This window comes from Castor canadensis, chromosome 16, assembly GCF_047511655.1.
Source record: "Castor canadensis chromosome 16, mCasCan1.hap1v2, whole genome shotgun sequence".
NCBI lineage: Eukaryota > Metazoa > Chordata > Mammalia > Rodentia > Castoridae > Castor > Castor canadensis.
The window spans coordinates 68,787,258-68,801,652 of record NC_133401.1 but is presented as its reverse complement, the minus strand read 5'-3'; the positions used below and the strand labels follow the sequence as shown (position 1 = coordinate 68,801,652).

The following is a 14,395-nucleotide window of genomic DNA, read 5'->3' as shown; positions in this document are numbered from 1 at the left end:
GGGAAACTCATGTGTGCACTGAGAGGGTGGTGGGCAGCTTTGCCCTAAGACCACTTCCACCGGTTTTCTTCTGTGGGAAGATCCAATGAGATGGAAGGTATCTCTTCTTGTAGGTATCACCCAAAGCTACATGTGATTCTTTTAGGGGTAACTTAGAGGCATGACAAGTACTCCTCTCCATGCAGGTCAGAGTTGCCTCTCACCATGATCATTCCACGGCCAAGGTCAGTGTCACCCATCTCCAGCTTCCTTCTCACCTCTCTCCCACCCCCAAAGGAAATGACCTCTTCTTTCAGATATTTATTTCAAACATTTATTTCTTTTATTTACGCTTTATGGTTAATGCAAACAACAAAATAAAAATATCATGAAGAATCAAAGCAAAATTATGCAAATTCAAAATAGATAGCTAATATAAAAATGTTCAAGTGTGAAAGTGGCTTGCTGTGCACACGAGCAGCATGTGTTTCAACAGACTATCTCAAAGGATGGCAAACACTGGCCTTTTCTTTTGAAAACCGTGGCCACAGTTACTGAGATTCCTCAGCTTATCAGTGTGTGTTCACATAAGTCAAAATTTATTTCTAAAAAGGATTTTATTCACATTGACACTGTTGTAAATGATGTACTTTTTGGAATTAAGTTTCCTTTTAGGCTTATGGTCAATTTCTGACATCTAAAAACAGACTACTCCTAAAAGTGTTCCAAAGGTAACTATTCTGATTCTTTGAGGTTAAAAAGTATTTTCAAAAATAATTTTAAAAAATCACTGCAAACTTGATAATACTTGGACTCTGCCAGCTTTAACTCCAGGACAAGGTTCTCTGGTTTGGGTCGTACAGCCTCAGGCCAGGCCTTCTCCACCACTGGCCTGTTTCCTTCCCAAGGATCTTTCACTGGCAGCTTCAGCCCAGCTCCAGCAATGTTGTCTGGTAACTAGGACTGCTTCCAAAGCTGTTGCCCCTGAATTCAGTTCCATGAGGCCAGGGATCAGGTGGCTCCCCATACTGGTGAGATTTGAGGGGCTCCTCCTCCAGCCAGCAGACCCATGTGTACTGGCTGCCATAATCCACAGCAGGCTGAGGAACTTTCACCTTCTTCTGCAGCAACGGTTCAATGGTTTTGTAGACAAAGGTCCAAAACACTGCCATTGCAAGGGCTCTGTATCCAGCAAAGCTGTTGCCTCCATGGGTTGTTTTCCAATCCTCTCCTGGAGAATGACCTTGGAGAACAGTTGGTCAGAGAGGGACCTGGTAGAGCACTGAAACTGGGAAATAGAGAAAAAGCAAGTGAGCTGGGCAAAACAGAGGTGCTGGCTAGAGTCTTTGTTGGGCCTAATGCTGCTTTCAGAAGAGTGAACCATCTCTCCACAAGATGGAGCTATTACTAACCTGGGAGCTCACCTACCCTCATTGTAGGGCCTGGTGCTGAGCGTATCTGACCATAATTTTAACTGTCACCCTTTTGCTGGACAAGTTGCTTTCAGCAGATCAGAGAGCATGAAACTAAACAAAGTCAAAGCAGAGGAAATGGGCCACCGAAGTCAAGTTAGAATTCTTGCAGCAGCCAGGGGAGGGATCACAATACCCAACCTCAAACTATACTACAGAGCCATAATAATAAAAACAGCATGGTATTGGCACAAAAAGAGACAGGAAGACCAATGGATCAGAATAAAAGATCCAGACACAAGCCCATGCATCTATAGTCAGCTGATCTTTGACAAAGGAGCCCAAAACACACAGTGGAGAAAAGATAGCCTCTTCAACAAATGCTGCTGGGAAAACTGGATATCCACAGGCAGAAGACTGAAACTAGATCTCTGTCTTTCACTTTGCACCAAAATCAATTCAAAGTGGATCAAAGGTCTTAATATAAGGCCTAAAACTTTGAAACAACTCCAAGAAGCAGTAGGAAATACACTAGAATAGATAGGTATAGGGAACAATTTCCTAGACAGAAGTCAAAATGCTCAGCATCTAAGAGAAACAATGAACAACAAATGGGACTGCATTAAACTGAGAGCTTCTGCACAGTAAAGAAAATAATCACCAGACTCAAGAGACAGCCCTCAGAATGGAAGAAAATCTTTGCCAGCCACTTATCTGACAAGGGTCTAATATTAAGAATCTACAGGAAACTCAAAAACTCAGCCCCCAAAGAATCTTCTTCACCACTAAAATGCTAAATGCTTGATGCTAAAATTTGCATCAAGCCCTGGGTTTAATCCCCAGCACTGCCAACAAATGCAGAAAATAAAAAATAAAGAATGAATGGGACCCTGACTTCTACCTAGAATACAAGGGTGGGAGGAACGATGAAAGGGAGAAAGTGGAGAACCCACATTCTTACCACTCCTGCCAAAACAGGGGTGCAAGAGTACAGGGAGCCACCTGTGGTATTGGAGCCACCTGAAACATTAATTTCCATCTATTCTCTATAAATAAATCTGATGGCTGGGTATACATGCCTGTAATCCCAGTACTTGGGAAGCAATCAGAAACTGTGAGTTCCAGGCCAGTCTGAACTACAGAGAGAGTCTGGGCCACATAGTGAGAACCTGTATCAAAAATTAAAATCTTGTGGGAGTGATCTAACCAATGTACAATATAAGCCTATTTGGAATTGTCAAAATGAATCCACCCTGTACAATGAATATATCCTAATTTTAAAAAATAAATAAAAGGTACACTGTATACCATATGTATGTATGTAAATATAAAAAAATTAAAGATAAAATCTGTCAGCTCTCTATCTCAGTACCCAAGGGCAACCTCTGCCTGCTCCCTGCCAGCTGCTGCCTCCCGGTAAGCCCTGTAGTACAGAAGGAGACCAGGGTGGGGCTCCTGTCTTCACCATGGGGCAATGGGCGTGGTGATTGTGGTGGGCTGGGAGTGGCAGAGAGAACTGTCCACAAGCCCCAGTAGAAAGGGCCCCTTCCTAGACAGATTTATTTACGGGGACCACATGGAGATGAATGTATCAGATGGTTCACAGCACCAGGGGAAAATCCAGAGGGTTCCTGAATTAAGATGAGGCAATACTTAAGCTGTTCTATAATGTATATGCTTCAAAAACATAGAGAAGTTATAGAAATAACTTGGAAATGAGTTTCTTTAAATGGCATATAATTGTCTTGTAATTTTTAAAGTATTTAAAGTAACTTTTATGTATTGGTTGCTGAGACATTTGTGCATTTTAATAGAAAAAAATGAAACAATACCTAACAAGATAAATATAGTTTCTTATTTTATCCCTCTTAAAATCTTGTGAAGTTTTAATCTTAAGCTCCATGATGTTGACTTAGATTAAAATCAACTTAACTGAGAACCAAGGAAATTACATTTATCTTAGGGCTAATTAGGATTACAATCCAAGATTCAAGCAGTCTTAAAAATGTACTCTGAGGTTTTGCAAAATGGCAGCTACATTTATAGTTTTAAGCCACAGAGTTCTGGAAATTATATAACTTGTTAATCAAGAATCGGGACTGGATTTTGTAAGGAAGTATTGGGCACAGTCTCAGTCTGAGTAGTTGTGGGGAAGATCCGAGGAGGTTAACAATATTTCAAAACTCAGCTCACACCAGGGCAGGCATGTCTGCAGCCTAGTTAAAAGTTCCCTTAGACATGATTTAGGCCTGCTGAACAAGGAGCCCCTTGGGATAGAAATGTAACTCAGTGGTAGAGCTGCCTAAAATGCAGGAGGCTGTAGGTTTTATCCCCAGCATCCCCTTGCCAAACAACAACAAAATACAGGCCTCCCTATCCTACACCATCTTAAGTGCCCCAAGCCAATGCTACTCCATTTTCGTTTTTTTTCTCTTGATAATGGTAACATAGAAATCCTGCTGATTTGAACTTCAAATTGTATCTAGAACCTGTTTGCTCTGGCCACTTTATTTACATCCAAAACAGTGTCATCATCTCACCTAAATTCCTACAGAAACCTTTCTAACCCACCCCACCCAGCAGCCCAGGCAGATCTATATTAAACAGGTTAGATCATACCCCACCCTGTTCAAAACCTTAACTCCTCATACTGGCTAGTGAGGCTCTAGGTGATATGGACATGGTTCCCCTTAGCCAGCTCTACTTCACTTTCTCTCTCTGAGTCTCCCCACTCTAAAACTCATGTTCAGCCTTTATTCAGCTATTCCTTCTGTCTGGAACACTGTATATCCTGGGCCAGACACTAAACTCCCTAAGGTCTGGACCATGCTCTCTCCTTCCCCATATGTGTGCATCCCCTCATATCTGATATCCCACAGACTCTCAATAGATAAATGCAGGACTCTTGTGTGATGGAGTGATTGAGTGGAGAATTTTGGCCCAGTGTGTTTAAGGAAATCTTTAGAACAAAAGATTAATTCCCACGCTACGCATGGTAGCACACCCCTATAGACCCAGCACTCTGAAGGCTGATGCAGAAGGAGTATGAGTTCTCAGCCAGCCTAGGCTACATAATGAGAACCTATCTCAAAAAAAAGAAAGAAAGAAAAAAGAAAAAAAATTAGGGATTATTTCCCAAGCCCTCCCGAATTCCTGAGACAGGAAACTTTATCGAAACCAGTTCCTGCAGTGGTCTCCTCACACCTCACTTCTGTTCCAACTTCAGGGCCAATAATAAAGAAGTCATATGGGGGCTGGGTGTACCTTTGTGGTAGAAGGTACATTTAACATGTACAAGGTCCTGGGTTCAACCCCAGTACCACCCTCTCCAAAAGAGCAGTCTGGCTTTAAACATTATTATTATTATTATTATTATTATTATTACTTTGGTTTGGGGTTTTTTTTGAAACAGATCTCCCTGTGTCACCCAGGCTGAGCACAAGCTCACCACTCTCCTGCCTCAGACTCCTGTGCTGGGATTGTAGCCATGCCCCCCCATGCCCAATTGCCCCTAAACTTTCTTAATTTCATGGACAGAGGCTTTGAATCCTTTGTACTTCCCTTGACCTAAACTCTGGCTGTTTCAGATTAGTACGTTCTGTGGTGATTGTTTCACAATGTGTACATCACTTTGGATATCTTAAACTTATACAATTGTCAACTATACCTCCAGAAAGCTTCAAATAAACAAATAAATATCATCTGGCTATTTTGAAATTTTACACACCTTGATATTTGTGTTTAAGCACAAGCCCAGGCTGGGAGTGTAGTTCACGGGTAGAGCACTTGCCTAGCATGCATGAGGCCCTGGATTTGATCCCAAACACAGCAAAAAAAGAAAGAAAGAAAAAAGATAATAACAAAGAAAAATAAGGTACAAAGCCAGACATGGTGACACGTGCCTTGCCTGTAATCCTGAAATAGGGACTAACCCAAGGGGATAAGTAAACTCTGGGCCCTTAACCTGTTACACATTAAAAACATGGTAAGTTTTGTTCTATTTTCATCTTTGTACTTTTTCAACAGTTTTGTCATAAAACCCTGGATTACGAAAGGCCAGAGCAATGCATTGTTAGCTGACACAAGCTGCCACACAGATAATACCTCTAATAGATGAATTCTTATAACAGGTGCCTATGTCTTCTAATAGGGGCTTAAAAGTTGCTTTTGCTGAGGAGCATTGACTCCTTACTTGGGCCCAGGAATTAACTAAAGGCAGAAAACGGATTATTGCAGAGCTATTTTCCATAGAAATGGAAGGAATAAATTGACAGTGGGGAAAATGTAACTAGGACCACAAAAGAAAAAAAAAAAACTTTTTGTATAGCCAGCATGCGTGCTGGCCAGTTTACTGGACTTGGACATGTGGATTAACTTAACATTCTCTCCCTCTTTGTTTACAAGCTGGAGAATCCAAGATTAAGTTCTTTGCTCTTCAATTAGACCAGGCAGCTCTCTCCCTCTGATCTCTTACTGACCACCCGAGCAGTAAACCTGCCAGCCAAGACGTACAGCTTCAGAGAAGTGGTACCAGACGTCTGGAGAATCAAGGCCAGCGGCCATCTGGACACACAATCGAGCTGAACCCCCGAACACTCTATTCAAAGATGGGCATTTTCTCATTTCTCTCAGAAGTGGGAGGACAGAGCTTTGAGAGGTTAACTCTCTCTGTTCTCTGCTTCATCTGACAAATAACAAACTTCATTTCCTTTTCCTCAAAACCCTGCTCTCATTATTGGTAAATGATAAACTGGCACTGAGACCAGGGACCAGTTTTTTGGTAATGGTATCTTTGCAAAAACTTTAAAAGATTATTTGTTGAAAACACAGACTTTTTCGAGATCTAATAGATATCTGATTGCATTGTTCTTACATAATAATCTAGATTTTCTACTTACCAGCAATCACAACATATTTGGACAGCCAACCAAATCTGGGACTCTTAAAACATAAGTGGTTTAACACTGTATTTCAGATTAAACATAATTCTCTCTCTCTCTCTCTCCCTCTCTCTCTCTCTCTCTCTCCCTCTCTCTCTCTGTCTCTGCTTTCTTTTTAATTGCAAATATCTGCAAATTGTTCACATCTTACCCTGGGACCAAACAAACCCCTCCCCACTCACTGATTATTGGTGATGGAGAGCAGCTCAGGATTTACCCCTCCAGCAGGTTACTGCAACCTAACACTTTTGTAACTGAAAGTCCTCTCTCTGCTTCCATCTCACACCTGGCCCTTCATGGCTCTTTGCAATTTTTTCCCTAACCTTTAATAAACTTTTATCATCACCCTCATTATGTCTACCTGCCTGGATGCATCCATGTAGGATATAAGAATCTGGATTTTCAGCTGGGTGCCAGTGGCTCTCATCTGCAATCCTGGCTACTCAGGAGGCAGAGATCAGGAGGATCACTGCTGACAGCCAGCCTGGGCAAACAGTTCACAAGACACTTATCTCGAAAATACCCATCACAAAAAGAACTGGTGGTGGCTCAAGTTGTACTTCAAGCCTCGGTACCACAAAATAAATAAATAAATAAATAAATAAGAAGAAATTTATTTATACAAAATAACAATATCACCTTTAACACAGCAGTTCCTGGACTGAACTGACCATCTGTTAGCCAACCGAATGTAAGGCCAAGGTAGTTGCACACAAGAAGGCAAATATCTTTTGAAAACATTCCCATGATGAACAAACTATTACCAAGATTTCACCCCCTGCCAGGAAAACTCAATAAAAGCTTGCTGTTCTCTTTTGTTCAGCAACCAGCAGCCTGATTCTCCCTTGATCACTGCTGTCTCCCTTTGACTCCAATTGAAGTCAGACAGCTCAATAAAGATTTGCCTGCCTTGTTCATAATATGTGTCTTGGTCTCATTTCCACTGTTTCCATGCCACACAATCCCACTAAAAAGTATCAGTATCAGCTATTAGAAAGGATCCCTTGAGCCCAGGGCTAGTCTGGGCCATTTGGTGGTACTCCATCTTTTTTGTTGTTGTTGTTTGGTTTTGGTGGGACTGGGATTTGAACTCAGGGCTTTGTTCTTACAAAAGAACAGCTTGCCAAGCATGCACTTTACAACTTCCAGTCCATTTTGCCCAGATTATTTTCAAAAATACTTCTCTCCAACTCTTTACCCATCTGGCCTCTAACTGTGATCCTCCCAAAATCAGCATCCCAAGTAGTTAGGATTACAAGCATGAGCCACTGATGCCCAGATGGTACAACACTTTTAAAAGGAAAACAAAATAAAGTACAATTGTAAGAAGACAGGAAAATCTTCAAATTTCTTAAGTACATAGATGCTTAGATACACAGTAATTCGTGAACACCAAGAAATATCAGATTTAACTTTACCAATGTTTACAGGTGAATAGTCAAGTCCATAGAGGATTAATCTTGCCCAAGGTCACACAGCTCCTATATATTTTGACATATGTGCACCAGCTTAGTATGCAAATAGAATCTGAATTGGTTCCCACTCTTGGCTCAATTTTAACAGGTAATGCAGAAGAAAGGATTTGCCTATCAGATCTACAGAGAATGTAAACAAGGTGTCTTCAGTTTCTTAAATTTACAATGGCTTCTATTCTTAAAAATGGTGGTGCTTGGTGTGAGGAAGATTCATTGTGAAGCTAATCAAGTACTATCCAATAACTATTGATTTTTGTCCAAAGCTGCAGATTACTCAGCTCACAGCATGCCCTAACTAGTCAGAGTGTCCCAGTGTAGGCAGAGAGAGGAATGAGAATGACAAGGGGACCTGGACAGAGTAAGGAACAGATCAAGTGAAGAAGGAAGAAACAGGTGTGTGAAGGATGTCTATACTCCCCACCTCCCCTTCATCTTCCTCAGGGTCCTAGTTACCTCTCTATTTCTTAGGCTATAAATGAGTGGATTGAGAATAGGAGTGACGATAGTATAGAAGATGGAGGTGGCCCTGTTGCCTGCTGGTGTCCTAGTTGAAGACCGCTGCATGTAGATAAATATGGCTCCCCCATAGTAGAGACCCACCACAGTCAGGTGGGAGGAACAAGTGGTCAGAGCCTTCTGTTTCCCCTCAGTGGAGTGCATCCTGATGACAGCTGTGAGGACCTTGGCATAGGAAGTCACAATGACCCCAAGGGGCAGCAGCAGCATGACCACACAGCATACATAGAGGAGGTCCTCAAAGAGGGAGGTGTCAGCACAGGAGAGGCGCAACAGGGCAGGGACCTCACAGAAGAAGTGGTCCACCTCTACAGAGGCACAGTAGGGGAAGCTGAAGACCATAGTCACATCAATCACACTGTCAGCCATCCCACCCCCCCAGGATGCCAAGACCAGAAGAAAGCAGGTCTTCCAGTTCATGAGCACAGGGTACCTCAGAGGGTAGCAAACTGCCATGTACCGGTCATAGGCCATAACTGCCAAGAGAAAACACTCTGCTCCTGCTACCATGACCACTAGAAAGATCTGGGCTGCACAGCCTCCCCAGGAGATGAACTTATGGCCTGAGAGAAAGTTGGCTGCCATCTTAGGCACCACTGTGCACATCAGGGTCAAGTCCATGATGGAGAGCTGGCTGAGGAAGAAGTACATTGGGGTGTGCAGGCGCCTGTCAGCATGGATGAGCAGGAGGAAGAGGATGTTGCCAGCCAGGGTGGCCACAGAAGCCAGAAGGACCAGGATAAACAGAAATAAATCAGATGGTGAATAGCTGAACAGGCCTGTAAGGATGAAGTTTGACAGGAAGGTGTGATTCCAGAGCTCCATGGCCATGACCCTGAGAACAAACAAACAAACAAACTATTCACCTGGTATCCCCACAGCATGCATGATGAAATAAACCTTTATCTTCCAAAACACAGAGACAAGACCTTTAACACTAGCCTAACCTTCCTTCTGGCAGTGAAAATCCTCTTTCTCTCACCTGGCCTCAGGAGTTACCATGCAAGAATTGATACTTAACTTCTATTGAGAGATGAGAAATGGCAGAGAGAATAGAGGCAAGGAGACCACAGAGTAAGGAGACTGACTAAATGGCAGGTGGATAGACATGGATTTAGGAAAGTGAAGTACTGGAGAATATGAGAGACAAAAAGAGAAGGGAGAGGGGTGGCAGGTTTAAAAGCTAATCCAAATAAAAAAGACAAGAGTGAGGCTGCTCCCTGCCCCTTAGCTTAGAGCATTTACTTTAGAAAACTTATAAATTCTCTCTCTAAACTGTATGTAAATCTTTTAAATCTCTTAAAAGCTTAATAAATTTCTTGCCAGCTTTCTAACCTAGGACTGTCTATCTCAGAACCTAAGAGCCAGAACTCCTTGAGTTGCAGTCATCAAAAAATATGTGGTCTGGTAAATGTATCTCAGTGATAAATCCCTTCTTATCCAGCATCTGTAAGACCTTAAGTTTGAGCCTGAGCACCACAATAAGAGAGAGGAACAAGGAAAGAGGGAGGGGGAGAGAAAAAGAGAAAGACAGAAGATGAAGAAGACATACAAGGGAAAGAAGGAGAAGGAGGAAGAGAAGAAGAAAGAAAAGAGGAAGAGGAGGAGGAGGAGGAAAAGGGGAGAAGAAGGAGAAGACCTGATCTAACCATTCACCCTATTCTGCTATTTCAACTTTGGAGAACATGAGGGCAGGGACTGAGGACACACCAGTCTCACAGTTATAGTTAGACACTTCATTTAGTGCATAACTGGGTGGGGATAAGACCAGTGATGTCCTAAGACCCATTACTGGATTCACAAATGAAGGAATGGGCCAAGGCTCACTATAGAAATGGTGTGGGGGGGTGCTTTGTTGGGGTAGATGGCTTTGACCTTCCATGAGATCTAGAATTGAAGAATGTCATAAGATACAAAGTTCAGTTGGACCCAAGGAATACGTTTTAGTGACCTATTGCCCAGCATTGTAAGCATAGGTTCAAAGCACTGTATATTTCCAAATTACTAAGCACAAAAATATTTAAATGTTTTCACTACAAAGAAATGGCAAGTATTAGAGGTGATGGATGTGATAGTAAGCTTAGTTAATTTGGTCACTCTACAATATGTACACATGTAACATCACATTATATCCCACAAATATGTGCAAGTATTAGTTGTCAATTAAAAATAAATAGCTGAAGAGAAGGGGGCAATAGGATAAAAAATGACGCTGCTTTGCTCTACATAAATAAATTAATTAATAGCCACATGTGTTGGCACTCACCTATAATCTCAGCACTTGGAAGCTGGAGGACCAGGAGTTCAAGGCCAGCCTGGGCTACATGAGGAGACCCTGGCTTGAAAATAAAATAAAAATATGGAAATGAGCAAATTACAAATTTCCCTTAGTAGGAATGGATAAGACTGTCAAAGACAGAATATTGAAGCAGATGTGATGGGAGGATATTTACAAACAGAAAAATTAGAAGCAAGAGTGAGACACCCAGTAGTCTTAGTCATGTATAAACATGACTGGGACATCTAGGAATGTGTTTTAATATGTACATTCTTTAATGTTTCCTATTGGGGTTCTGGTTCACTGGATCTGGATGGAGCCCTGCCATTTGTTATTTGTAAAATCTCCTCATGTGTGCTGATGGGGAAGCAGGTTCACACACACATTGATTTAGAGAAATCTGCGTGCATAACTTTATTCTCTTCTTTGCAATGTGAGACAGCTGCCTAGAATCAGAAACTGTCAGAAGCACATAGGACACAGCAATTAAAGAGACATGGCAATGAAGGAATCCAGAGCACAGAGTAAATATAAACTCCACTATTGGAACAGACCAGTGCTTCGAATGTGACCACAGACTCCTTAATGAGATGAGCACACATGTGGCCAGGACTCAATAAGTCTGCCCACTCCATTTGGAATTCAGTCTAGAGCCTGGGAACAAATGAACAATTTTCTACAGAAAACTAAGATTACCATCTTCCGCATTTCCAATACTGACATTTATCAGTTGGCAGAAAGTGGAAGTCTCTATGTCCAACGTGACTTTCTCCAGAGAGCCTGAAGCTGATGCCTAAAGTCAGACCAGCTCTTCCCAATTCCCTGTCACCTCCATTCCTTCATCTGTCAGTCCTCACTGCCTCCTCAGCACCTACCATCCCCCAATCAGCTCCCTGAAGTTCACCTTCCACTTCACCCTGAAATCCAGTCCTCTGAATGTGTGAGCAAGTGATGGCCTGGGGAAGGCTCTTGACACACACTCTCCCCAAACTCCTTGGCTCTCAATACAAATTTATAGAAATAATTATCTGAGTCATTCTTCTGTTACTTATGAAATTAATAATGAGCTCATGTACCAGGTTTGTACCTCTAGTTGCAGGGCAGATGTCTTGGGACACCAAACCCAGCTCTTAATGAGGGCAGGGAATAGACAATCTCTGAACCAAGAAGGAAACAAAAATAATGAATTGGCTTCATGATGATGTTCACTCCCCAAAACCCTAACTTTAAAAAATACCCCAGACTCCCATTAAAAGTCAGAGGGGACCCCCATGAAATATCACTTCTCTAAAAGGAATCTTTACCCTGAACATCAGAATAAATGTCTTTGTATACTGGAGGAATTCTGTTCATGGACAGTAGGACATGGATCAGGTCAAGTGTTCTGTGAACCTTGTCCTCAATTCATATCCAATACTTTTGTACACTCAATCACTGCTTAATCATTGTTTGTTCAACAAATTATTGAGCACTGTGCAAATAAGCAAAAAAAAACCAACCAAATAAAGTCAAAGGTAGTTTATCCAAAGTTTACTATAACAAGGGAGTCAGCCAATATTACTTGGGCTTTGGCAAAGACTCAAGTGCAAGCTGGGGAATGAGAAAGCTTTAAAAAAGGAAAAAAACTAGAGAAGGCTTTGGGTGTATACTGATTTAGTCAAGTCCTGGCCATTTGCTGTCAATGGTTACAGAAGTTACTGCTTAACCTACTGGATTGTTACTAAAGACAACATTCAGATTTCCTACAAGTTTGATACAAAGCAGGTTGTCTTCCTGGCCTGTTTATATATTCAAAACTGAAGAACAAGAAAGTAAAACAGGTCCTGTCCGGTGCTCATCACCAATTGGAGTGGCAGGATATAAGGAATGGATGTAGAAGGGTGAATATTGTGGAAATATCATGTACTCATGTATGAAAATGGAAAAAATGTGACCTGTTGAAATTATTCCAGGAATGTGGGAGGGGAAAAAAGTGGTAGAGTGGCTGAATTCAACTGATATATTGTAAGAACTTTGATAATTGTCACAATGCACCACAATACAACAATAATAAAAAATGAAATAAAATTTAAAAAATAATAATAATAAAGGTGTTCACTTCCTGAGCAGGTTACTGCTGCTGTTAGTCAGAGTTCCATTCTTGTACACAGATGGATCATTGTCTGTCTATATGTTAAACCCCTCAACACCATAAATGTGAAATCAATGGCTGACTTTTGAATAGTGAAGCCCTGGGAAATTTTTGGAATAATCCCCATTCTTTGTGATACACCATCCTGCTTCTATATGGCTGGATCCAATTTGCTAATAGTTTTTTATGATTCCTGCATGGATCAATATAATTTTTCAAGCTCTGAGAGAAAATAATTGCCAACCAAGAATACTTTATCCTAGAAAACTGTCCTTCAATGCTGATGGAGAAATAAAGACCTTCCAAGACAAGGACAAGCTAAAGCAGTTCATGTGCACCAAGACTGCATTACAAAGGATACTCAAAGGAATAATAAACATAGAAAAGAATGAAAAACAATCACAAATACAAGAGACTAGGAAGAATAAAACTCAAGGGGAATTGATGAACCTACAAGATCTAGGAAAATGGCAAGCCTGGTCAATTCAGCAAAACCCAAAGTTGAACAAAGCAAAGAACAATCAACATGAGACTCAGTGTGGAAAAAATCAATAGAAACACAGAAATCAGGACCACTCAACCATAACCCTAAATGTAAATGGACTTAATTGTCTCAACCAAAAGACAAAGCTTGTCAGATTGGATCTGCCATCTATAAGAAACATACCTTACAGCTAAAGACACAAAAACTAAAAGTAAAAGGTTGGAAAAAGGTTTACCAGGCACGCAGACTTAAAAGCAAGCAGGAGTAGCCATTCTTATACCAAAAAAAGAGGATTTTATGCAGAACATCAGTCAGAAAAGATAAGAATGTCACAACATATTAATAAAGGGAACAATCCAGCAAGAAGCTATAACAATTCTAAATATATATGCACTGAATCAGTGATTTTACTTGTTTGGAGCCAGGAAGCTGGTAGTGCCTTGGATGCTAACTTGGGGACACAGGTCTATTGTGTTGGGAAGGGTTAGCTGTGCTAAACGGGCAAGTGGAGGCGGTTACAGTTGGAAATTGCAGCCCAACTTCTGGAAGAGAAGCAAAACCAGCTGTGTTTTGCTGAGGGAGATAATTAGTGGAAATGCAGCTGCTACTTAGGCATTTCCCATAACCCTGTCCCACTGGTGGAGCACCTCTGGTGTGAGAACTCAACCAAGGATGCAGTCCTTGGGCTCTGCTGACAAGAGCAGTCTGAGGGCAGCTCCTATATTAGCCTTGCATCTGGAGGACATGAACAGGAATTCATCCCAACAGCGATCATGATGTGCATCCTCCATGGAAAGGCTTAGCCTGCAATGGCCCTTTCTGACCTAACCTGCTTAGATAGCAAAGGGAATATGAGTCAATATCCCCTACCCCCACTCAGGTAAATTCTAAAATGACAAGCAAAGCATCTCCATCCTCCTTCTCCAAAGCAAGAAAGAAATATTGGCTGGTTTTTTGTTGTTATTGTTATTTTTGTTGTTGTTTTGTCTTGCTTTTTATTTGTTTTGTTGTTTTCCCTTGATATTATTTTTCATACCTTCATCTCATATACTTGCCCTCACTCTATCTTGCTTCTTCTCTCTTTGCTCATCTCTCCACTATCTCTTTTTATTACTTCATTATTAATATTTATACTTGTTTTTTGAGGAAGGGTATTACTGTTCTCAAACTTGTAACCAAA

General features: G+C 41.3%; 1 protein-coding gene across 1 annotated transcript; it reads right to left on the bottom strand.

Annotated features, from left to right (window-relative positions):
- Positions 1-8,214: 8,214 nt before the first annotated feature.
- On the bottom strand, positions 8,215-9,153 carry LOC109679414 (olfactory receptor 2M3-like). Its single transcript, XM_020154630.2, has one exon. It carries the CDS (start codon positions 9,151-9,153, stop codon positions 8,215-8,217), a length of 939 nt encoding a protein of 312 aa, XP_020010219.2.
- Between the last annotated feature and the right edge of the window lie 5,242 nt (positions 9,154-14,395).